Source organism: Apus apus, chromosome 2 (genome assembly GCF_020740795.1).
Source record: "Apus apus isolate bApuApu2 chromosome 2, bApuApu2.pri.cur, whole genome shotgun sequence".
In the NCBI taxonomy this organism is placed as follows: domain Eukaryota; kingdom Metazoa; phylum Chordata; class Aves; order Apodiformes; family Apodidae; genus Apus; species Apus apus.
Genome location: NC_067283.1, coordinates 143,634,624 through 143,657,982, shown reverse-complemented (window position 1 = coordinate 143,657,982; position 23,359 = coordinate 143,634,624). Strand labels below are relative to the sequence as shown.

Sequence of the window (23,359 nt, the reverse complement as noted above, 5' to 3'; positions counted from 1 at the left end):
TTTTAACTGTTTGAGCCATCATTAAAAACTGCAAGCTGCTTTCAAATCAAAACTCTACCTCGAACATCCACTTTTGATCGGGTGCTGTTGACAAGTGTTCTTGAGCAGATGATTAGAAGTCAATGCACTTTTAAAGAATTGAAAGATGAGATGTGTGTGTTTTTTGAGGTAATGGGTATTATTATGCATTTATCCTATTCTGGAACCCACTTGACCAGCTGAAGTCAGATTCAATTGTAAATTATAGACTCTTTAGAGACAGTGAGTTAAAACTCTGGTGAGTTTCATTGATCCTGCTCCTGTACAATTACCATTATACTGCAGTGATGATGATGAACTCTCCCATACAGTGCTTCAGCTTGGCTTGAACAGAAAACTGCTCACATTTAAACCCTGACATATAGCAACCTACAGGACATAGCAGAGACCAGAGATGCTCTTGGCATCCTGCAGCATACCTAGAGAGGAAACTGGTTTTCCCCACTGCTGAGTAACAGTGTCCATTCTTGAGCAGTTGCACAGGTGTGGTAGAGCTGCCAGAGCTCCCCATCTTGTCTCTTGCTCCTGACTCAAAGCTATTCACAGGTATGATCCCTTTTCTTCTGGGGCTGACCCTGATGTACCAAATGGCTCCATTAACAGAAAATGAAGATACAAGACCGTATCATGGTCCTTTTTAGTGTTTCTTAGCTTCGCTCCCTGGAGGAAGGGGACTGCTCCCTTTTAAAGGGAAGTTCAGTGTTTTTCCCTCAGTACTAGGACTATGTGCTTTGAAGTCCAGTGTTTATTTTGGACACAGCACAGCTGCTCATCTGCCGGAACTGAGCTGTGTCTTAGAAGTACAGTTCAACCCACATTTTAATTCTGTTTTTTATTTTATTTTTATTTAAATATTTATTAAGCTTAAGGCAGTTGCTATCACCAAACTTTCAGTGATATGTTCATGAGAGGTATTTCAGAAAGCAAGTTTACAGCCACCCTCACTTGCAGTCTGAAGAGCCCAGACATCCCTGTAGGTAAGCCGTACATACTCAAAATGCATGAACTCACAAGAGATCAAAGGTGTCTGCTACAAGCATCTTCAGTTTTATCCTGAATGTGTGGTGCAAGTGTGCTGGGAGAGACAGATTGCTGTGATTGCCTCCACTTTCATACAGGTTTTTGCTTTTATATAGCAGCTTTGTGCTCACCTCCACTCTTGAGAATTTCCATTCAGTTGGTATAACTGATTAGGAAGATTCCTTATCTTTTGCAAGGAATCTACTACAAAGGAAATCCAGAGTGTTAAAACTCCACCAAGTCAGAAGCATCCAGGATATATATTTTATACAGCTCTAAATTATTTAAGGTGCAAGGTGACTACAAATCATCCTGCAAACCCCTAGGATGTGGTAACCATTTCCTATGACTACTGCATTCCTATTGATGCAACATTCATGCAACACATATGCATGAACAACTGCATATGATACAACCAACAACACAACTAACAACCAACAATGATACAACCAACTTTAACTCAGGAGCAACCTAAACAATGACTTTCTGATCTAAATCTGGACTTCTTTAATTTTTTCTGGTGTTTCATGGAATAATGTAATTCGGAAGGGAGTTCTTGTAATTCAGCCCCCCTGCTCTAAGCAGAACTAACTAGACCAGCTGCCTTAGGGCCTCACCCAGTCATGTTGTGAATGTCTGGATGGGTGGATATTTCACAGTGTGTTCGAATGTTTAACCACCATGACATAGTGAAGAAGTTTTTCTGAGTATCAGGTCAGAATTTCCCTTGTTTCAACTTGTGAGTATTGAATTCCACTTCTCACTGTGCATCTCAAAGAAGAATTTGGCTGAATCTTCTCTGCTTGGGAGACATGCAGCCCTCCAGGCTTTTTTCCCAAGGGCCTTGTCCAAAACCGAAAGAGTCATTAAAAAAACTCCAGTTGACTTCACTGAGCTCTGGAGCAAACCTCCACTACAAAACTGGGATCAGGCATTCTTGTTTGGCTGTAGGAAAGGTCTCAGATCACCTGCCATTCTTCCTTGGGTGTGTATAGAGGACTGAGGTGCTTCTCTTGACATTTAGAGGTATCTGGATATGAGCCAGAGCTGTTTGAAAATCCTGTTAGTCCAGAGAATCAAGACATTGGCTTAAACATACTGTAGTGACAATGTGACTGATTGTGTTATTTATGACAGAAATTACCTTGCATCTTATTTTAAAGGATATTTAGAAGGAGTTTAGACTGGACAGACCTGTCCTGAGAAGGAGTGCCCTGTGCATGGTCAGCAGGGCCTGTACCTGTAGCTGCCAGCGTAGCCCCAAGCCCTGCTCAGGATAGCCTAAGAGTGGATCAGTGTGGTCCCTGCTGTGGTTCCCACCTGACCTGCCTGGCTCTGGCTGTTTGCCAGCAGCACCACAGCCACACGTGTGCATCACTCACTTCCTGCTCAAAGGAGGCAACATTGTGCCCTTTGGGGTATTTGTGTGTGTGCACTGACTGTAATCCAGATCTGATAAAGGCACAAACCACCTTTGAGCTGTCTCTGAGGTGACAGAGAAGAACGAAACCAGACACATATTCATTAGCTCTTTTTCCATCCCCCTAAACCACATGCACATTATTTCCTGTTTAAAACTACAAATTTTAGCAGCAAAACAAAGCTCATCCATGCGTGGTGTGGGAGATGTTGATACACCCTGCCCATGGCTGTCATTTGCATCCACTCCTGCCTCGCAAACTGCCTCCCATCAAATGAGCTCACAGAAATGCCAACATTGTTGCATACACTAGGGTTTGCTTGGTGTATTCCTGCATCACTGCTGTTTGTCTTGCAAAAATCCTTTTCAATCCCAGCTGTTATTTTCAGGAGCTGATGAGTAGGTTTCTGTAAATGAATCAGATTTATTCTGAACATGGATGTAGCTTTTCAAAAGATGTTGAAAAGGCAAGAAATACATATCCCCCCCCATGTGGAAGCTCACTCTTGTCAGCACAAGAGAGCTTTTAAGTGAAGGAGGAAGGAAGATAGCAGGAAAAGTTTCAGAAAATTCTTTCTTGGTGGGTCCTCCCATGACCTGTGTTACAGGGTAGTTTAACTCTGGGATTTGGGAGAGGGTGATGGAAAAGGGGGTCGAACCACTTCCTGTAAGCATAAATTTGCTACTTTCACTGCAGTTCTCTGAAAGGCCACGTTTTGGATACTTGCTGCAGTGGCATCTGTTGGCAATATACAATTTGTTTACTAAACAGGGAATGTAATTGAAATGTCCCTTTTGAGTTAATGAAAGTATAAAACAGCTTTCCAGAGTAGACTGAGACCTCTAATTTAATTATCTGTGAGCCTCATAGATGAAAGGTGTTTTTCAAGCATTCCTGGCAGCCTGAAGTAGATGAATGACTGAAATTCAAAGAAAAACCTTAAGAAAAGGAGACTTGCCAGATGAAAGAGCAAAAGGACAAACCATTTGTAAAAGGATTTATCTCCACTGAGATGTCTGTTGTCTTTACAGCAACTAATTATATGTGAAAACTATTAAAGATTTGGAAGCTGTGATACCTATTAAAGGGGCCAGGGGTGCCCCATCGCCTGCAGGAAAAAACAAGCTGCCAACTCGTTGAAATATTGTATCAGAGGTGTTGCTCTTTAAGGGTACATCGCAGGCAGTGACCTTAAGCGCATGAGCAGATGCCAGAAAACCAGCAGGAGCAGTCATACAGGTAGAGGTGGGCTTGCTACATTGTTGTTTGCAGTCCATCCTTCAGCCTGGAGATCTGGCTCTAGAGCAGAGCCTGGAGCGATGCGTCCAGGAGCAGCCAGAGCCCGTCAGGTGAATCCTCGGTGCAGTGGGGTCTGGTGTGTCCTGATGCTGCGTGAGGCATCTGCTTTCTGCAGTGAAGCACTTTGGGTCTTGTGTCAGCCAAAGGCTGATGGCCAAGTCTCCCTGTAGCTGCTGAAATACAGCAGCTGTTCTTGTCCACCTTTTGTCGACCTTCCTGTTTCTGTGTGTTCCTGCCGTGTGTGTTACAGCAGCACTTGCCATCCTGACAGAGATTGCCAGGTCCGTGCAGAAACAAGGAGTGTTTATACTGACTTTGCAGAGGAAGCCTGTGGCCAAGCAAGATGTAGGTCTCTTTAGTTGTCATTCCAGGCCCAGTTTTCATGTTGTTCTGGACAAAAAAAACCCAAAAAAACCAAAACAAACAAACAAAAAAAAGGGGTTTCATCCCCACCATGCATTAAATGTTTTCTGAATATGGAAAGATAAACAAGAGAGGTGCATGTGGCAAAAAGTGAAGTTTGCACTTCACAAGGTGATTATATGGGGAGCAAAGAGGGTTTTGGTAGGAAAAAGGATACTTCACCACACTTTGGATTTTTTTGTTAGAATATGTTCTCCTTTTCAGGTTTGTACTTGAAGACTTTGATCTCGAGGGACAGTGTGTTTAGGAAAAGGGGGGAAAAAAAAAAAAAGTTTGCTTCTGGTATAAACATTTACAGCTTCACTGACTTTAAGTGGAATTTCACCTGGGAATATAAGCAGTGACCTCAACTGAGATGAGCCGAGCATGGAGAGGGGGCACTTGTACCACTTGTACTTGTTGCTTAGAGTTGTCTGAACGTTGCCCAGAAGACCAGCAAAAAAATTGCTGATTCATTGTATTGCAGTGGGAGGTCTGAGGACTACTGATTTTTCTTTTCTCTAGTTCATCTAGATTTTGTCTAACATTTTTTATTTTGAAAAAGGACTGAGTTGGAAAAGTTTTTTAGAGTGAATGGGGATTTGATTTGTCTGCAACATAAATCAATGGACTTTGAATTGTTCATGTGCAAATGAGAGCTGGAGCAAAGGAACTGTAGCACAAGTGCCAGAATTCTGCAAATTCTGGCTAAGAAATCAGCCCTAACCATTGTCCAGAATGGTGCCTCTGTAATGTATCTCAAGTGGCACTGAAATTTACTCCTACAGAAGTATGTGGTGTTCTCTTTATGATATGTCAACTTTTAAAACCTTTAAAACGTGAACAAATCCTTCACCTAGCTGTCTGTAAGCAGTTTGGGGTTTGCTTTTGTTTTATAATTTGCTATTATGCTTATGCTTGGTGTGGCACTTACTTGATCTGGATTAATTTCATGTGCTTTGTTCTGAATGTGCCCTGTAGGGGAATGGTATATTTGTAGCCTCTTTTCCTTTCTAACATTTGCTGTTACTGTTTACACCACAGCATGTTCTCTTTGTCACCTTCCAGAAGTGCCAAGTGCCTTTTGAACAGCACAGCATCCACTGTTAAAGTCTGATCCAAACCCCAATGAAATCAGGGAACAGTAATGTAATTCATAGATTTTAAGGAAAGACAATATATTTTATTATATTAGCTGTTACAGGTGGAAAGAAAAACAAACCTTCAGGCACACAAATCCTTCTTCAGGTCTGCAGTAGCAGTGGTATTGCTTACACCAACACTCCTCAGCAGTGAGACAGCTGTGCTCCCAGCCAGGCCTAAAAACTGTGGTTAAAAATGTGTATATTTCATGGCCCTTCTTAGTGTGGAGGGCTTCCTAGCAGGACACAGGCAAACATCGTTCTCCTCTCTCCCCTTCCCAGTATACACCCTGCAAACAGGGGGTACATCCTACAAGAAAAGGTAGTATAAGGTAGCTTACACTTCAGAAAAGGTACCCCATATCTTATGACCAGCCACATCTTCTCCACAGTCACCCTGCCATTGGAAAGGACCAGGGCAAAGCTGTGGGCTTAGCCATGCAGGCAGTAACCACAGGATCCATGTTGGAAGTTCTGGCTCCTGATGTTTATGGCTGTCCAGCAAACAGTTGTGGGACCAGGTGCCAAAATTAATTTTAATCCCTTTCTTGTGGTTTCTTTACAAGGAACAGTGTTTCCCAAAGTTTCTGGAATCACAGTTAACTGATCAGCCACCTACTAATAAAGCTTGTGATTGAAAAAGCTACATAGGCAGCATGGTTCTGCAGAAAAGCTATGGGCAGTCTTTGGATTTCTTGTGGTCACAGAACTGAAAAATAAGAAGTACCAGCCTAGTACTCTGCCTACTTACTCCTCCAGATTATGGATCTGAATAGTCTCTTTTTAGTTCTATGAGAGATTTCATATTTATCTGCCTTTTTATTTTCTGGAAATCTTAAAAAGTATGTATATTTCTAGTTAAAGAACACAGGCAAGTGCTCAAAAATTAAATGTTACCATTAACTATCATTTACTAAATGCTAACATTAACTGTAACATTTATTTTTATATTCCCATGCTAAGAACTGAGGTGTTAGCTGTAGTTAATATCTGTGGTGTTAAGAAGCTGAGAATGGTTTTTATTCATTTGAATATTTCCATAGTACATGGGCTGCAAATCTCTGAATTTTGCATTCTTTCTGGAGTGTATTAATATGTGTGTTAATTAAGCAGCTTCTTTATTCAGCCTTATTTGAAATTTAAAGGTTGCATTTCAAGAAAGTGTCACCACAGGATGAATTGTAAGTAAGTATTGATGCTTATGAAGAAATTAAAAGAATGAACCATTTATGACTTTAGGTTGATTAACACACAGACATGAACCAGTGAGCAAGTAATGCTGTGAACAGGAATATGATTATTGGAAAATAATTTGCCTGTGAAAAACAACAGATTAATTCTTACTTGAAGCTGAGACCCTTTCACATTACCATGTATTTTAAGACACTTCTGTACTGCCAGATCAGAGTGAGTAAAAGCCAATATCCATATGTGGTCTCCATAATGGTAATTATGTAGCCATGTGGGCTACCACATGTCTAACCTGCAGAGTATCATCCCATATCTGGGTTCTGCAGCCCGTAAAGGGCTCTGATGCCCTAGTCTATCGACATCTCCTGCAGATGGGTTTGAAATGTGGGTGCAGAACCATCACTGAGTCAATGCATTAGATCAACCCCACATTTAGGTTGGATGTCTATAAAATGACACTTGTAAAACTGGAAGAATGGTATGAAGGAAAGAACAGCAATGAAAATGTGAACTGCTGAGGAAAAAAGCATCTGCTCCCAAACTACTATTTTTTACTACCTGACCTTCTTTAATAGCGATGATGTTGCAGCTTCTTTCACTCATGAAAACAGAAACAGCAGCAGCACTGTCCAGCTCTCAGATTCATGTTACAGCTACACATGAATGGTACACATTATAAATATACATTTAAGTTCCTTTCGTGCATACCACAGCTAAGTAACAGCCAGCTCTGTTTCAGTGTCCTTCCATTACTGGATTTATGGAGTAGCCTGTAGTAAGGGAAGGGCTGGAAAAGGCAGTGCTAATGAGAGCAGCAGATATCATTGCACTTTATTCCATTTCTGCTGCAGCTGGTTATAAATTCAGGTGGGAGATGTCAGAAAGCCAAAAAAGTTGAACTTTGTTTTGTTCGTTATCTCACCCAGGACTTAACATGTTCATATTGTCAGGCTTTGCACAATGGTAGCTTTGTCTCTTGTTATTTCAGTGAGACTTTGCTCTTTTTCAGGTACCAGGAGACAACGAGAAGCAGTGGAAGCCAGTGTTAGTGGTCTTGACGGAGAAAGACCTCTTAATGTATGAGAGCATGCCACGGATGAAGGAAGCTTGGTTCAATCCTCTGCATACTTACCCCCTGCTAGCCACCAGGTACCTGTGCTTTTTTATTATGCCTGCTTCAGGGGTGGTGGGAACAGCTGAGTCAGCCAGGAACAGGTGTGGCTGGTGCATAGCACTTGAAATTTTGGGGGTTGAGAAGCAGAGTCTTAGGTAATGGGCCAATTCAGCTTAACTCCTCACTTCTCCTCTGTTTAAAGTTCGATTTGAGGCTGATGGCCAGAAACACACCAGACAGATTATGAACATGACCATTTGACTTGGATCCAAAGGCAGGAGTGCAGAAAAAGCCAAGTCTGAGATTTCTGTCTCAGTGTACAAACCTGAGGGATTGGCAGAAGCACTCAAACTTCTAGCCACTCTTCCAGGCTGAAAAACATGAAATTGTTGCCCTGAGTTGAATGTGCTGATGTGGCAGTTCTGCAGCACTAGTTTGGGACTTTTGGGGGCTTGCACCTGTGATAGAGACACTTAAATTAACATAGGTTGTGTTAATGGCTTTTAAACTTAAAATGGTGAGCTTAGATGACACATTCTTGAATCTGGATTGAAAATAGCCATCTGCATTATTTCAAAGGTATCCATCAATACTAATTCAGAGAGAGCTTTCCCATAGTTGTCTTTCTGCAGTGGAAACTGTCTGTGCTTCTTGATGTGAAACTTAATCACATTTCTCTGCCAGTATGGTCAAAGGGCTTGAGAAAGAGCTGCTGGTCTGTTGTTTTGGCCTTGCTACAGGCCTCTATTATTCGATTTTCAATGAGTCCTCATTCAGAAGGGCTGGTAGCACAAGGCCAAATGCTGTGAGTCTCTTACTGCACTCTCATTAGTTATTTTTTTTTTCTTGATCTCTTAGTTCTCTCCCCAGATGAACTGAGGCTTTGCTGCTGAATACTTATATTAAAAAAAATAAAATTGATCTCAATGAGTTATGCTGATAGTTGTTTTGTCCCAGTTTACCTGCCTGTGATGGAGCTTTCAGGCTTCCTGGGAAGCTGACTTTTGACTCACCCTGAGGCAAGAGCCCCAAGCTTTGCAGCTTTCAGCCTGTTGTGTGTTGTGGTGATGAAAGTTGATGATTTCCAATGAAAACTGGGTACAGTGTTGGTGCTGGAGGCTGTGTGCAGGTGTTACTAAGCCTTAGAGTTGGTGCCTAGGGATGCATCTCCTCTGCATCTGTGTATGGACCCAAGTCCTCTGCCTTGCAGTGACCAGAGATCCTGCAGCACACCCTACCCCTTCCTGTCTACATGTTGTCATGTCAAAACAGCCCTTCGTTGGGAGTCACCAGCCCCCAGCATCAGTGGCCACCAACTTACCAGAACAATTTAAGTCCTTGCCTTGGAGGGCCTGTTACTGAATTACTTTTTCTCAGGAGTTCAGATTTGACAGCAGACTGGTTTGTCTTGGGGAGACAGTCATCTCCTGGTCCAATGGATTCCGTGTGAATGGAGGTTCATTGGTCTTCACGCTGGTGGGGAATGAGAAGTTGTTTGACTCAGGCTGCTGAAGGGTCTTTACGGACTGGGAAAATGATCCATAAGAAAGACAGGAAGCAGTTAGAAAGGACAAGTGCAGAGCTCAGTGCTGGGGAGTAATCAGCTGTGCTGGTTTGTGGTCAAAAATGAATGACAAAGTAAGTTATTCTGCCAGGGAAGCACATGGGGCAACGTGGTGAAATAGCTTCAATCTGTGGTGTTATATTTTTGAGAGGGGGAAATAAAATCATACTGAGTTATAGCCAAGTGTGGCCTGATGGGTAGATACAGCAATCATACCTAACTACAGAGCATCAGTAAAGCCTCAGGTAATACACCACCTGCATGTGAGGCATTGCACTTCCAAAAATATTCCAGTTAACTGTGGGACGTCTAGAAGAAAGCAATGCAAATGTAAGACCTAGAAAACACTACCAGTAGGGGAACACTCCAGAAACCTTAGTTGTTTAATCTAGAGAAGTCCATGGAAAACATGTCAATACTTTTCAAGTTTGCAGATGAGAAACAAGGATTACAGGACACTTGTGTTCTCCAGATCCCTGCTGGATATAACAGGATTCAGCTGGATGCATTTGTGGCAGGGGAGTTTCCAGGCAGGCCCTGGAGAAAACTTGATGTGTGGTCAAGGTACTGGACTAGATTCTCTGGGAAAGGTGTATGATCCTCATCACTGGGGATTTTGAAGGATGGGGGACACACCTCCTGAGAACCATTCCAGCCACATCTCTGTGATTTCTTAGTAGTATCACTGGAAATTTAACTCTGGGGTATAAAGATGGATGGTAACACCAAACTTGACATTTGGAATGAAGTCCTAATCTAGTAAATACATATAAATACATGAATCCTCAAGGTGAGAAGATTACAGAAACTGACAGTTCCCGAAATAATTACATCTACTGTTTTGGGTTATTTTGATTAAAACAATGCAGGATTCTGCTTTTATGATCTGTCACACTGAGTACAGTTATACTAAAAAATACTCAGGGTTTGCTGTTGGTATTGACTGCTGTGTTCATGCTCAGTCAGTGATTACCCTTCTCGTGATGGGTTTTTAAATCCCCTCTGTGCATTGATCAGTGCAATTTAGAACTTTTCACCTGGAAAGTTTGCAGACCACATGTTGTAATCTTGGCTGTTCCCATCTTTCAGATTTTTATGAGTCCTTGGGAAAACATTTTTGCTTAGCTAATGCATATTTGAAAAGCTGCTGAAACTGGAGAACTTCAGTGCCAGATGCTGTACAGAGTCATGCTTAATCTACCCAAGACATAATGAGCAGAGAAAATTGGAAAATGTTAGAAGGATTACAATCTTCTTGCAGTATTTTAGAAGAAGATTTTCAACATGCCCTTTCTGTTGTTGATAAGTTTGCCTTCAACTTATAGATGCTATTAAGAACTAAAAATATTTTCCAGTCAGTCTTTCTGAGCTTTGTGTGGAATATAAGTAATAGCTAAAATGAAACTGAGATCAGGAGATTTAAGTTATTCCTTTAAATCTCTGCACTGGGAGGCACAGCAGCTGGCTCATAGCCCTGACTCCAAGGACCTTTTTGTCATAATCTCTGTTTCAGTGTTTCCTTAGGCCTGAATAACAGTGCCTCCCTCTAGTATGGGAATGGTGCTTAAGTAATTACATCTTAAATGTTTGCAATCAAATTGCCTTATCTATCGTAGCCAGATATGAAATGAAAAAAAATAATAAAGCAGCCCATGTTGGACTCTGATTAAAGATCAGGTAAGTAGCTTTTGTGTAAAGCTGAGGTCTGTAACCAGAAAATATCAGAGCAGTTTGATAGTTAGTGCCATGGAAAGCTGGGAAAGGAGCCTAGGCACTGATTAGTTGTCTGTGCAAGTGGACAGAGGGGTAGGCAGGGAGCACTGGGGGCTATAACCACCCCAGGGAATATATATGAGGTGGCATGCAAGCTGTGAAAGTTCTCCACTCCTCTTCCAAATGCTACATCAGGGTAAGGAGTGGTTTCAGTGTAAGAAAGGAGAGATTATGAGGTTGAAACTCTCTTCATAGCCTTAGGATGAGAAGCAGGTCCCAGTGCATCTCACCTGGCAGCAGCACTTCATATTGGACCATACCCATCTTGCCATCACTCATTTGCAAAGAATAATGCTAAAAAGGTTCCCAAAACATAAAGAGACAAGGGAAAAATTAGAGAAGAAGAGAAGGGGCTCATTGGAGCTAGCCAAGAGTTGCATTTCACAGCGGCTGCCTGCTCTCTAGCACTTTGCAGACTGGAGCATGACCATCCTTCTCCTGCCCTCTTGCGGCTCCGGCTGCTCCAGGGAAGCCTGCTCAGGCTCCTGTGTGCTGGCAGACATCTCAGGAACCTCCACGGAGCCCAGTGACCTTCAGGGACTGTGGGCAGATATTTCCAGAGCTGGCCTTGGGGTGACTTTTCGTCTCTTGGGTGCCCCATGAACCACGTGCACAACCTCCACTGCAGTCAGGGCAACTGGAGGTGGGTGTGAGGGGAAGCCTTTTGTGAAGTTTCTAAGACTATTCCTTTGCCTTTTAAGGTATTTTTGTGGTTGTTAGGATAAAACACCTTTTAAGTAAAAGAAATAACTCACACGAATGCAACTTTATTAAAGCTTGGGAATCCTTTGACTTGTACCCAAACACATCAGTGCTGACAGCTGGTACATAAATACTAGCAAAAGTTCCCCTGCATATTTGCCTAGCTTGTGTTTAACTGCATGATTTTCCAAAGCACGGTCTGGGTTTGTATTTTTAAATAGGATTTTTAAATAGAGAGACTGAATTCTTAATAATGAAGGGATAATGTGAATCAGAAGAAAGGGAAGAAACAATGTTCATGTTGGATGTGTGCACACACTTTAATTTGTAAAGCAGTACATCTTCATTCTATCCGTGTGCTGAAAAACCTAAAATGCCAGTGCTATGGATAAAGCATGAAAACACAGAGGGGGTTGAATATGAAAGGAAAACACTGGAACCATCTTTCTGTCACATATTCAGTATCACAAGTATTAGAAAAAGATTTTTAGCACAGCAGATGAGCACTGTATAAAGGAGAAGGGATGGCCCAAGGAGAAGATGGGATAGTGTTATTTTTTATGACAAATTTTATGGGATTTTCCAGGCTGCTTTCCTGCAGTCCTTCTGGTAGCAGAAGGCAGCATGAGAGCAGTGGCCTGGCCTGCACCAGGGGGACTGGTCAGGGACAGGCAGCAGCCGTCACAGGAGATTTCAGTTCCTGGTCTCCTGCCTTAATTATCAGGGTGCAGCTTCCCCTCAGAGTTTGCACATCCTCATGCCAAATTAAAAGTGAATACAACTTTTTGGGCTGTTTGCTTACTTCTGACTGCCCAGCTGCAAAATCTGCCCAGGATAGCAGGCCTCAAGTATCAAAGCTAAGCAGGACATTAACATAGAGCTTCTTGAGACAAAAAGCATTTGGGGAGGGTGATGGTGCCTCTCTGGAAGCAGCTCTCCCACCCAGACACAGGAGCAGGGCAGCTCTGACCAGGATACTCTGCCCTTTGCCTCCCAGGATCTCCTGGGACTGTCAAATCAAAGTGGATACTCAAAATCCAAAGGAAATGACCATGAACCTGAACATGAACAAATCCTGCAAACCTTCTAGTGGGGTATGAAAGAGGAGTGCATCTGTCTGGCACACTGCACATCCCAAATGTCAGCATGGACTGCCAGGGAATTGGGGACAACTGCAGATGCTCTATGGTTAGTGTTTCAAGAACTGAAAAGCTAAACTTGTGCTTTTTCTTTCCCTTCTATATTTAACCATCTCTGTTTGATGACTTACTTCTACAGTGTCAGCTAACAGGCAACTCTTCTTCTAGACGCAAAACAATAATTTGAGGGTGAATTAGCATTCAGTGGTTGATTAGTATAATCTATTTTTTATTCTCCAGCACACGTATCCTACTGTCATGCTGCATACTTGATAGTCTCATATGAAGTATATTGTTTGCCTATAGGAAGGGAAATAGCAGACACAAGGCAGAAATAAGCTTTTCAGAATAATTTCCATAGTTTCATTTTGTGACTCCCTGGAAGGGTTAATGCCTGGGTCTCAAAGAATGACAAGCTCCTCTGGATTATTCTTCTCAGGTGAATCAGTGTCATGTTCCTGAGCAAATTCTGTATTCGCTTTCTGCACTTATGCAGGGAAAAAAACAAAGAGCACAGTCTTAAAGAAAGAAGAATTAAATATTATAAGGTGTTGATTTTCTCACTCAGAAATAGACCCTGCAGTTAGTGTTTGCCTAGATGAACAAACCTTTCTTGGTGCTGGGAGATCAGCTGTTGATGCCGGGCCAAAAAATGTTAATTGCAGCAAAATGTGGAGAATTTCAGACTACAAATAGCTGCAGCATTTTGTGTTTTGCAGGTTCCTTATGGGGAAAGTATGCACAAGACAGTACTTTGGCATCTGCATACTTTACAGAACTTCATACTTTATCTGACAGCACTTACTGTTGAGTTTGTCTGCAGATGTTTAAGCTTTATGACAACTGCAGCCTGACAGTGAAAGTCAGACTCAGCCGCCTCATGTGAGCAAGCGCTTGTAGCTGTGCACCAAACCCCATCATCACAGACCAGTCAGTGATTTCTCTTAGTTCCTCATCCAAGGAGTGTTTTGTACAGTTCATTAGGAATTTTTGGGACGTCTCCATCATCACCAGCATGTGTGGTGGCTACTTCTGTACTTGCTGCCTTGGACCTTCACGCTTCTGAGTGTCACTAGGAGTCCCTTTAGGCTGAAATATGAAGGAGATACCAGTTCTCATGCTCCTGACCATGTGCATTTAGGACTGTACAGAGCAGAGCTGTGCTCAGGTAGGGATTTTGGTGCAGTGCACTGTGTCACCATTATAATCCACCGAGGTGTTTTCAAATCCAACTGCAGGCTGGTCCATTCTGGCCCAGGAAAAGGCTCACCACAGTCTGGAGTGGATTTGTCCTTCGCAACCCGTACGGGCACGAGGCAAGGGATTGAAACCCATCTGTTCAGGACAGAGACCAGCCGGGACCTCTCAGTGTGGACGAGGAACATAGTGCAGGGCTGCCACAATTCTGCAGAGCTCATCACAGAAATCACCACATGTGAGTAACACCCGCGGCACAGCTTCCCCACACCCCCTCGGGACATGTGTGGGTACTTCAAACTCCTTCTGCTAGAGGTGATTCATTTTTAAAAATGTACGTGTTTGGGGTTCTATGAGTATAAAATATAGCCCCCTTGCTTTCCAAGCCAGCCCTAGCTGGTGTGGTACCTGTGGCCAGTACCATAAAACCAGGAGACAGTCACTGTCATTCTGACTTTTGGTCTTGCTTTTGGCACATCGTTTCAGACACGAGCCCTTAGGCAGCCATGCAGGTCTGCGTGTCATGGAGGAGTGATCATCAGAGGTTTGCCCAGAAAGACACAAAAGAGAACTTTTCTGAGATTCAGAAGACTCCTGAGAGCCTGGCGGGAGTTTCTCCTGCAGAGGGAAGAGGTAGAGGAGGACTGGCACATTCAATAGCATGAATTGGTCATTTATTTACCCAGATCTAAATATTTGAGAAGAGTAAAAATAAACAAATTAGTTCAATAACCACATTTTGACAGCTAGACATTTCTCACCTTGAACATCAAGAGTGTCACTTCTCAGCACTTCTGTACGTGCATAAACAGGAATAAAAGTAATAGGCTGTAGATGTTCTGGAGTGATGCCCCATTGGGCCAGGTAGCTGCTAGCCAGGAGTGGCTCTGGGGCTTTGAGGCTGCACTTTTCTCTTGAGTGCCCCCAGGATTTGAGAGTCCTGCCCACACCAGCTCTCTAGTGGATAAGGCTGTTAAAGTTGAACATTAGCTCCACTTGTTGACTAAAAATTTAAGAGCAAGAGCCAAAGCACAAATCTGCTCCATGATAAAGGGACGCCTGTCCTTAAGCTGCTGAGCCTGGTGCCTCACGGGGAGCTCAGGCTGCTTTGCAAGGGCCTCTGGCATGGAAACTGACAATGGTGTTCCATGGGAACCACCACGAAGGCATCTCCTCAGCCCAGTGACATGGATGCCTTTCTTTCCAAAAACAGGAGGGCATCAGCCCCTTCTTTCATCATGGTGCTTTTATCCCAGTACCAAGGCTCCTTCTTGGCAGCGTTGTGGAAGAGAGAATTTGGGATGTAAACACATAAACTCTTCATTTTTTAATTTGGCTCGTGGCCTACGTTTCTGAGCTGAGGGGAAGATGCAGACTTTCTGCTGCAGTAGCTATTGTATACAATTGTCTGGGCCCTTTTTCAATTGCCACAACACTAATGAGGACTCAGGAGTATCTTCATCTTTGTCAGAATACTTTAGGGAAATCCTTTACAGCTTCTAATTTTGTAGTATATTGTGCACTGCATTTATTGATTTTGGCTATGTCTGTCAGATGGAAGAAGGGTAGCTGTGACTTTGTCAAGGTTTGGAAGGAGGAAATTCCAGCCTGAGCCTTCTTAAACTTCAGTAGATTGTTTTTGTGCCAGCATGTAATGCACACTGCATTATGAAGACCACAGTGAATAACTGAAAGGACTGACACTGGTTTTGTTACCCCTAAGCACAGTTTTAGTCTCTGTTTAAAACCATAGCAAACCTTGGTTGGACCTTGCACAACAGAATGGCTTCTCTCTTCTTTTTTCTATGGTCACAAACTGGTACACAGAAGTTTTAACCTGAATATGAGAAAATACCTCTTTACTCTGAGGGTAACAAACAGAGCACTGAAAAAGCTGCCCAGAGGGGTTGTGGAGTCTCCATCCCTGGAGACATTCAAAACCCACCTGGATGTGTTCCTGTGTTATCTGCTCTTGGGGATTCTGCTCTAACAGGGGGGGTTGGACTAGATGATCTCCAGAGATCCTTTCCAACCCCTACCATTCTGTGATTCTGTGATTTTTACAAATCTGCAGGTTTACAGTTAGAGCATGATTAGCCGAGTTTTAGGAAAGGTTAGTTTCTGCAAGGTAGTGTTGAGATCAAATGCAAAACGCAGACATCTGCAGCAAGATGGAGTTTGTTGCTTTTAAGAATGTTACAGACTAAAATTTCTCTCCTTTTTCAGCTTGCACATATAAGAGCCAGGAGTGTCGTTTGACCATCCATTATGAACATGGATTCTCTCTTACAAGTGAACCACAAGATGGTGCCTTCTCTAAGACAATTGCACAATATCCCTACGAAAAACTGAAAATGTCCTCAGATGATGGGATTAGGATGCTTTATTTAGACTTTGGAGGAAAGGATGGAGAAATTGTAAGTACTGCACTTAGCAGCAGGACGCACGTAGTATTTAGACACCATGCTTTCTGATTCAGCATGTTCATCTGGCTTTAGAACAAGATAAACTAAGAAGAGAGATAGAATGTTAAAACCATGCAAAGAGGGATGAAAGATTTCTTACATTTAGGAATAATTGTATCTCTACACAGACAAATATTAAGAATTTTTGTATGTATCTTAAATGGCAGCAGGTGGAAGAGCTTAAACATGAGATATTAATAAATCCAGCATACAAATAGAGGCTTTGTTGTAACAACAATGTGTTTTAGGCACTTTAGAAGATATAGTTGCTGGGAAAAAAAAGAAAACTAGAGATGTAGTGCAAACTGTCTGCTTAGGCCTCTAAGCTAGCTGTCACAATGCCTAAAAAATGTGTTTATTCCTACAAGCAGTTTAGATAGCATAAATTATGCACGTAAACATGGTCTTTCCTGCCATATTTTTTCAGAAGTTCCTGAGCACATTGGTTGCATAATTCTGCACATCCCCTTTGATAACATCTACTCTGTGAACTGTTTATTGTCAGGCTTTTAGAACTAAATTTGTTTCTGGCTGTCAATGAAGTTGATGCACGACTGGTGGAAAGGCAAATCTGGTTTGTTTTGATGCAAATCTAGTGTTGAACCTGCTGTCCACACTGACAGGTTTGTCATACTAGCAAACACATGGTGAGATCATCTCAACCATGACTATGGAAAAAAGTCTCAGTTCAGTCTTGCTGCTGGCTGTGTGACCAGAGAAGAACCATGCAGCATCAGCAGAAGGTGCAGCATCCTGACTTCAGCCGTTACCAACAGCAGCTGCACTGGGTACTGGAGACTGCAGTCCCACCACCATCCCTGGTCAGAAACAGAGCCTGAAAAGATGGAGAAATCGAACCTCCTGGAAAACTCCTTGCAGCATCTTTCGAGGTCCCTTCCAACCCCTAAAATTCTATGATTCTGTGATCTGACTCAGTTTTCTGCTGCTCACCAAGGTGAGCAAGCCTCATCCCAGAGGCACCAGGGGCTCCTCTCCTCTCGAGGTGCTTATTGCCTACTTTTAGTAACCTAAATCTTTGCAGCTGTATGCAAAGAAAAGACACTGTGTTTCAATAAAGGGTTGTTATTAATAGAAGTCTGTTAAAAATACCAAGCAGCAGTTAATAAAGCACTCTGTAAATTATTGCTTATTTGAGCTGTAATCCAATCATTCTCAGTCTGATTTCTTTCTGTGCTTTCAGCAACTGGACCTTCATTCCTGTCCAAAACCAATTGTGTTCATCATTCATTCCTTCCTGTCAGCAAAGATTACAAGACTTGGCTTGGTGGCCTAAGTGGGATCCATCTCTTTCTTCGGAGAAAGTCAGAGTGACCACGCTAATCTGAAGCACAGCGACATGTACCAGCCAGCAGTGCACACCAGCCTGGGGTTCAGTACTGGACCTTGGTCATTTCTGCAGTCTTCCAAGGCCCAGGTTTCATTTTGATCAGCTACAGAGGTGGCATGACAAGAAAAACAGTGGATTTCTTTGTAAATAATGGGATTTTAAAATCCCGTATCAGACAGTAAAAGTGTGTAGTACCATACATGTAAATGTTTCAGAATCATAAATTGTGCCTATTTCAATGTACTTGTTTATACAGAATAAGTAAAGGGCTAAGCAGGCAAGAGTGGGTGTTGGTTGTGATGCAAGCTCAAAGTTGTTTGAGTATAAGTTCCCCAAACAAGATTGTCCCACCACCTAAAAGTAAAATAATTCCTTGGTGCTAAGCTTTGCACTGCTTACAGAAGACTATTCTTTTGGGGCACCATCAGAACCTGTTGCTTGAATACCCAGCAGAGCATGCAGATACGCACCTTGAGTCAGATGCTTTAAAGCAATACAGCTGTGGCCAGTGAACAGCTGGAGGGTCCCCCGCCAAGGGGCACTTTTTAATTAAATGATGAAGGCATCTGGCATACATTCCTAGCAATGGGCCCCAAACAAGACTAGCTACAGCAATGTTTGGAGAGTGGGCTGTTGGTGGGGCGAAGGTAGGAGCATCCAGTGTTAATGAACACACAGGATCTATTATTATAGTGACTACCCAGAATGGCTTACTTAGTTGCAGCTACCTGGGACCCCTGGCTCAGGTAAAAGTTACGTGAACCCATGTTGAAGTGTGACCTAAGCTTCCATCATGTTTCCATGGCAGTTTTCCAAGAGAAAGCCAGGCTGAGCTTTCTGTGCTCCTACTCCTACTGCCTCAACCCCTCAGCTCAGCCAAGACTGGTTATGTGGTCTTCATAGAAGAAGAAAAATGGGGAAGGAGGAAGACTTGTATTTTTTGGGGGTCTTCTAGATTAGATCAGAAAAATTACTCAAACAGCTCCACAACAGTGAGGAAATGCACTGGGGCAGGAACACGAGCTGCACTGCCAGAAAAGCCTTAATATTGAACTGCTCCTACAAGCCTCACTTGGTGAGTCCAGATTTATTCCTTGCTGGTAAAACAGAAGACATTCACCTCCGTACCCACAAGTTACTAGTTCCTGTTTTGCACCACAGCTTACTTACTGTTTTAAGTTAAAACATTCGAATCACTGAGTTTTGGCCTTGCTCATGGTTATATTGGGCACAAAGTGGGCACCAGGCAGGAACACTGACCTTCATTGACAGGGATCATACACACAGCTTGCATCTGGAACTAATAAATTGGTTTAATGTGGTTGGGTGGGAACAGAAAAACAGAACTGCTTCATATAGAGGTGTTTGGTTTTAGAGTTTTGCCCTAAATTCACACTTTGAAGGAGAGGAACTGTACAGAAAGTAATAAATCCAAAATTTGTAAAAGTTTGCTTGTCATACTACAACACTTCTTTTATTCTTAAGAAAGCACACAATTTTCAACTTAATGTCACTTGACTGGTCAAGAGGAACATTAAAAACACTGTTTGGTTCCATGTTGGTTTTTAAGCTAAGTCTTGAGCACTAAGTGTACATCATGCTGTTTATTCACAGTGTAGGAATTAGTTTGTGGTGATTTCCACAGACATCTTAATCATCAAAACTTATTTAAAAATTAAGATGATGGGCTGAATTTACAATTTACAAATAAACAGAAAATTATCATTAAAGAACAATAGCTAAATCACCATTTGGAAGAGCAGCCTCACTCCCAGCACCTCTCACCAGTCAAAAGCAAGCCTGGGAGGGGATTGTGTGTAGCTTTGAACTTTGTTATTACTGTCATGGTACTTGCACTTAAAAATTAATTCCTCATGTAAATTCACAAGGTAGGAGATAACCTGTTACATAACTTACCTAGGATTTCCAAATGGACATTTCTGATTTAGCAGCCACTGCCGTTCACATAAATTTCTGTGGTAGTTTCTTGGGTTTCCTTTGGCTTGGATGCTTCGAGGAGAACGACTTCGGAGAAGCTGGGAGCAGTCGGTACGCTGGGGGACTGGGTCCTTGAGTATGGACCCACATCACAAGTAAAACATTGGGTGAAGTTTCTAGAGAGTGATTCAGGACACTTATTGCTGTTCCAAAGTATAACTTAAAAGTCTGGATGCAGGTTAAAGTGAAAACTTGTATACTGTGGGGTAGGTTAAATACATATGTAAACTATACTGCACTATTTCCTTATTCCTTTAACACTTACAAATCACTGGAATGTTATACTTAACATGTATGTGCATTGTAAATATTACAAATTCCTATGTTAGAACCAACAATTAAATGACACAATATGTAATCTAAGGTGCTCAGTACTATATGAAGTATAAGTGAATAATTAAATGGTTTGCAAAGAAAATTCATATATATTTATAGAAAAAAAATAATGATAATTACAGATGCTATTTCTTCATTTTCAGATTTTGGACTGATTCATATTTGGATGGGATAGACAAATGAAATACAGACCTACTCCACATTTGTAAGAGTATAGTGAATATTTATATTTTAGAGGAAAAGAATATATTTAATAAAGTCATTTATTGGATTTTTGTGAGGTGAGCTTAATTTGCACCCAAACGAGCTGTTTGAAAGGCTGTCCTTTGGTTTTGGGCTGAGGGAGAATACATTTTAAGCCTCAGTCATTCTGTTAAGAATTCAAGTTAATTAAGAGAACTATTCATCATATTGATGGAATGACTTAAAAATTTAGAATTAAAAACAAATTAAATATTAAAGTGCTGTTGATGGCACACTGGTGCTTTCTGTCAAGTAAGCTTGGTATTTGTGGGATAGTGGCACTGCTTATGACAGGCTGGGTGCACAGGTCCAAGCATTTTTATTTTTTTTTTCTGCTGGTATGTACTAAAAGGCCACAGAGATGTTCTGGGTAAGGTGGTTCAGACTCACTTGCTGAAGCTAAGGTGCTTTCTCTGTTCCTTGTATTTAACTGGGCAGTTACGGGACTCATAGAAAAACAGAACAGAAACTCCTGCTCAAGGTCGTGAATTCAAGGAGTGAGGCCAACACGTGCCTTGCTTAGTTCTCATGGTTATGGAGAAACAGATGGCTTTTTTCCCTTGTACATTACTTCTTAAATTAGTGGCCCAAACAGAAAAGCTAATTTTAGGATTTTAGGCCTGTTCTTTCAGTCTGACCTGAGGTTTGGCAGACAATCCTCCTGGAAATTGTAAAAGGGGGTATTCTGGAGTTATGTTCTTTTCACAAAATATTGAACAGTCTGATCAGAAAGTCTGTGCAGCAGATTCACCATTAGAAAGACTTGCATACGTACTGGAACATACATGTTACTGAAAAAACGTGATAGAAAGTGTTTGTTAAAGAGAAATAAAAGAAAATAAATCAGATCTGATTGTTTTCAGGGAAGCATACTGGTGTTTCCTACGAATTTTGGTCTTTAAGTGGAAATAGTATCTTTTTTAGGGTACTTCATAAATCAGGACACAAGTCTTTATGCACTACCAAGTAAACTGTTACCATGGACATCATTAGAATTGGTCTTTGCCAAATAATAAAACCTGTGTTCTCTCTTTCTGTGGTAGGCAAGTATTCCTTCTTCCCACTGGACATGGGAGCACACTCAATCCAGCTCTTCAAATTGGGAAGCACAGCTGATTAGAAGTAGAGATTGATCTGATTTGCATCTGCAAGACTTCTTAATGCCCTCTTCCACATGTTTAAGACTTAATTGGAGTTTCTTTAGTTTCAGTGGAAGCAGAATCAGGTCATTAAAAAATGTTGTGTTCCAGAGCATTGACTTGTAAATTTATCTAATTTTTTGTAAGAGTCAAACTGGCAGGTTTATAACTAGCTATTTACTAGGGCTATTTAATATATAAGTATATACATTATTACTATATATATTTGTATACATAATAGATTACTATTTATATGCACACTATTACTGTAATTGTGACCACATCAGTGTTGTCTTGCCCAGGTCTTGCTCAAGCACGTAACATGGATTATGGGTAGCCCATAAATGTTCAACACAGGAAGGACATGGAGCTTTTGGAGCAAGTCCAGAGAAGGGCCATGAAGATGATCAGAGGGCTGGAGCACCTCTTCTATGAAGACAGGCTGAAAGAATTGGGGCTGTTCAGCCTGGAGAAGAGAAGGCTCTGAGGAGACCTTGTAGTAGACTTGCATTACCTGAAGGGGCTACAGGAAAGCTGGGGAGAGACTTTTTACTAGGGTGTGTAGTGATAGGATGAGGGGTAATGGTTTTAAGCTGGAAGAGGAGAGATTTAGGTTAGATATTAGGAAGATTTTTTTTCCTGTGAGGGTGCTGAGTCACTGAAACTATGATTCTATGACTTACATTCTGACTTGCAAAAATGTGAAAGCCAGCACTGAAACCTTCTAAAGCGTGCGTAGGGCAGACTGGAGTTCTGGTTCCCCAGACACAAACAATTTGAAGCTCAGAGGCAAGGGGTGATGTTACATTCTCTATCACGTCAGTTACAATGTGTTAGCTAAGCTGTGGGAACTCTTACTGTGGGGTTTTTGAACTTTGACAGACGTAAGATAATGTGGTTTAGTGCTGTGATGGTAGACCAGGTCAAATTATTTTGCATGCTTTTTTGTAGGTTAAGAGCATGCACAAGGGCAGTTATCACGGCTCAGATGGGGCTCAGTGTTATTAAGCCACAATAATAAACTAGCTATTACTCACCCTAAAGTAACTCATCATAATGAAGTGCAAATGAGACTTGGGAAACATGCAAACAAACAATACATCAAAATGCTTATGTTTTCCTAACTGCTTTCCTGCTGATTATTTCAGGCTAGACTTTGAGTCTGCAGAATTAATTAAAACAATAACCACTGGGTTCTACTTGCTTATGAAGTAAGATAGTATCTAAATCCAGGGCTCACTATGGACATCACAGAGAGATAATGGAGGAATGAGAAAATTATAAAAAATAATTTTTAAAAGTACCTTTTTATATAAGCTCTTCTACAGATACATGTAAATAGTTTATCATCAAGAATTACTTCCCTGAAGGGGATTTGCTTTACTCAAGGCAGCTCGTCTCAAGGATCTTATGAAACATAGAGCTTCTGTACTTTACTTTTCAATGTATGCATAATTTATTAACTACAAAGTTGTTGTCATTACAAGTACGTAACCCCCCCCAAAATTAAGCAGAAAATACAAATTTCAGTGGCTTGCTTTAATACTTGGACAAAAGTATCAGCATTCAAGCTGAAGATAGGAGATTATAACTTGCAGCTTTTCTCTTGATTTGGAAAAAGAGACTTTCTTTATTCAATATTAGCTATTAAGGAAAATTAATACCTGGATTAATTTCGTGTTTTCTGTCTTGAATGTGAAGAAATGTGAGCCATACACAGTAATTAATACACTGGAGCAATTTCCTGCATGCACTTACTAAATAATTATTTAAGTATCTACCTTCATTGCATTTCTGTGTCATCAGATCAGTGAAACCTGGATGCAA

The 23,359-nt window shown here is 41.6% G+C and overlaps 1 protein-coding gene across 1 annotated transcript in view; it reads left to right on the top strand.

Moving 5' to 3' along the window:
• Positions 1-20,421, top strand: part of SNTB1 (syntrophin beta 1) — a 114,304-nt gene extending 93,883 nt beyond the window's left edge. Inside the window, exons 4-7 of the mRNA XM_051610676.1 lie at positions 7,524-7,663; positions 14,045-14,241; positions 16,230-16,420; positions 17,670-20,421. Of these exons, the coding sequence (XP_051466636.1) occupies positions 7,524-7,663; positions 14,045-14,241; positions 16,230-16,420; positions 17,670-17,762 (621 nt within the window). The 3' untranslated portion in view covers positions 17,763-20,421. The remainder of the gene's footprint in view (positions 1-7,523; positions 7,664-14,044; positions 14,242-16,229; positions 16,421-17,669) is intronic.
• Positions 20,422-23,359: the final 2,938 nt, after the last annotated feature.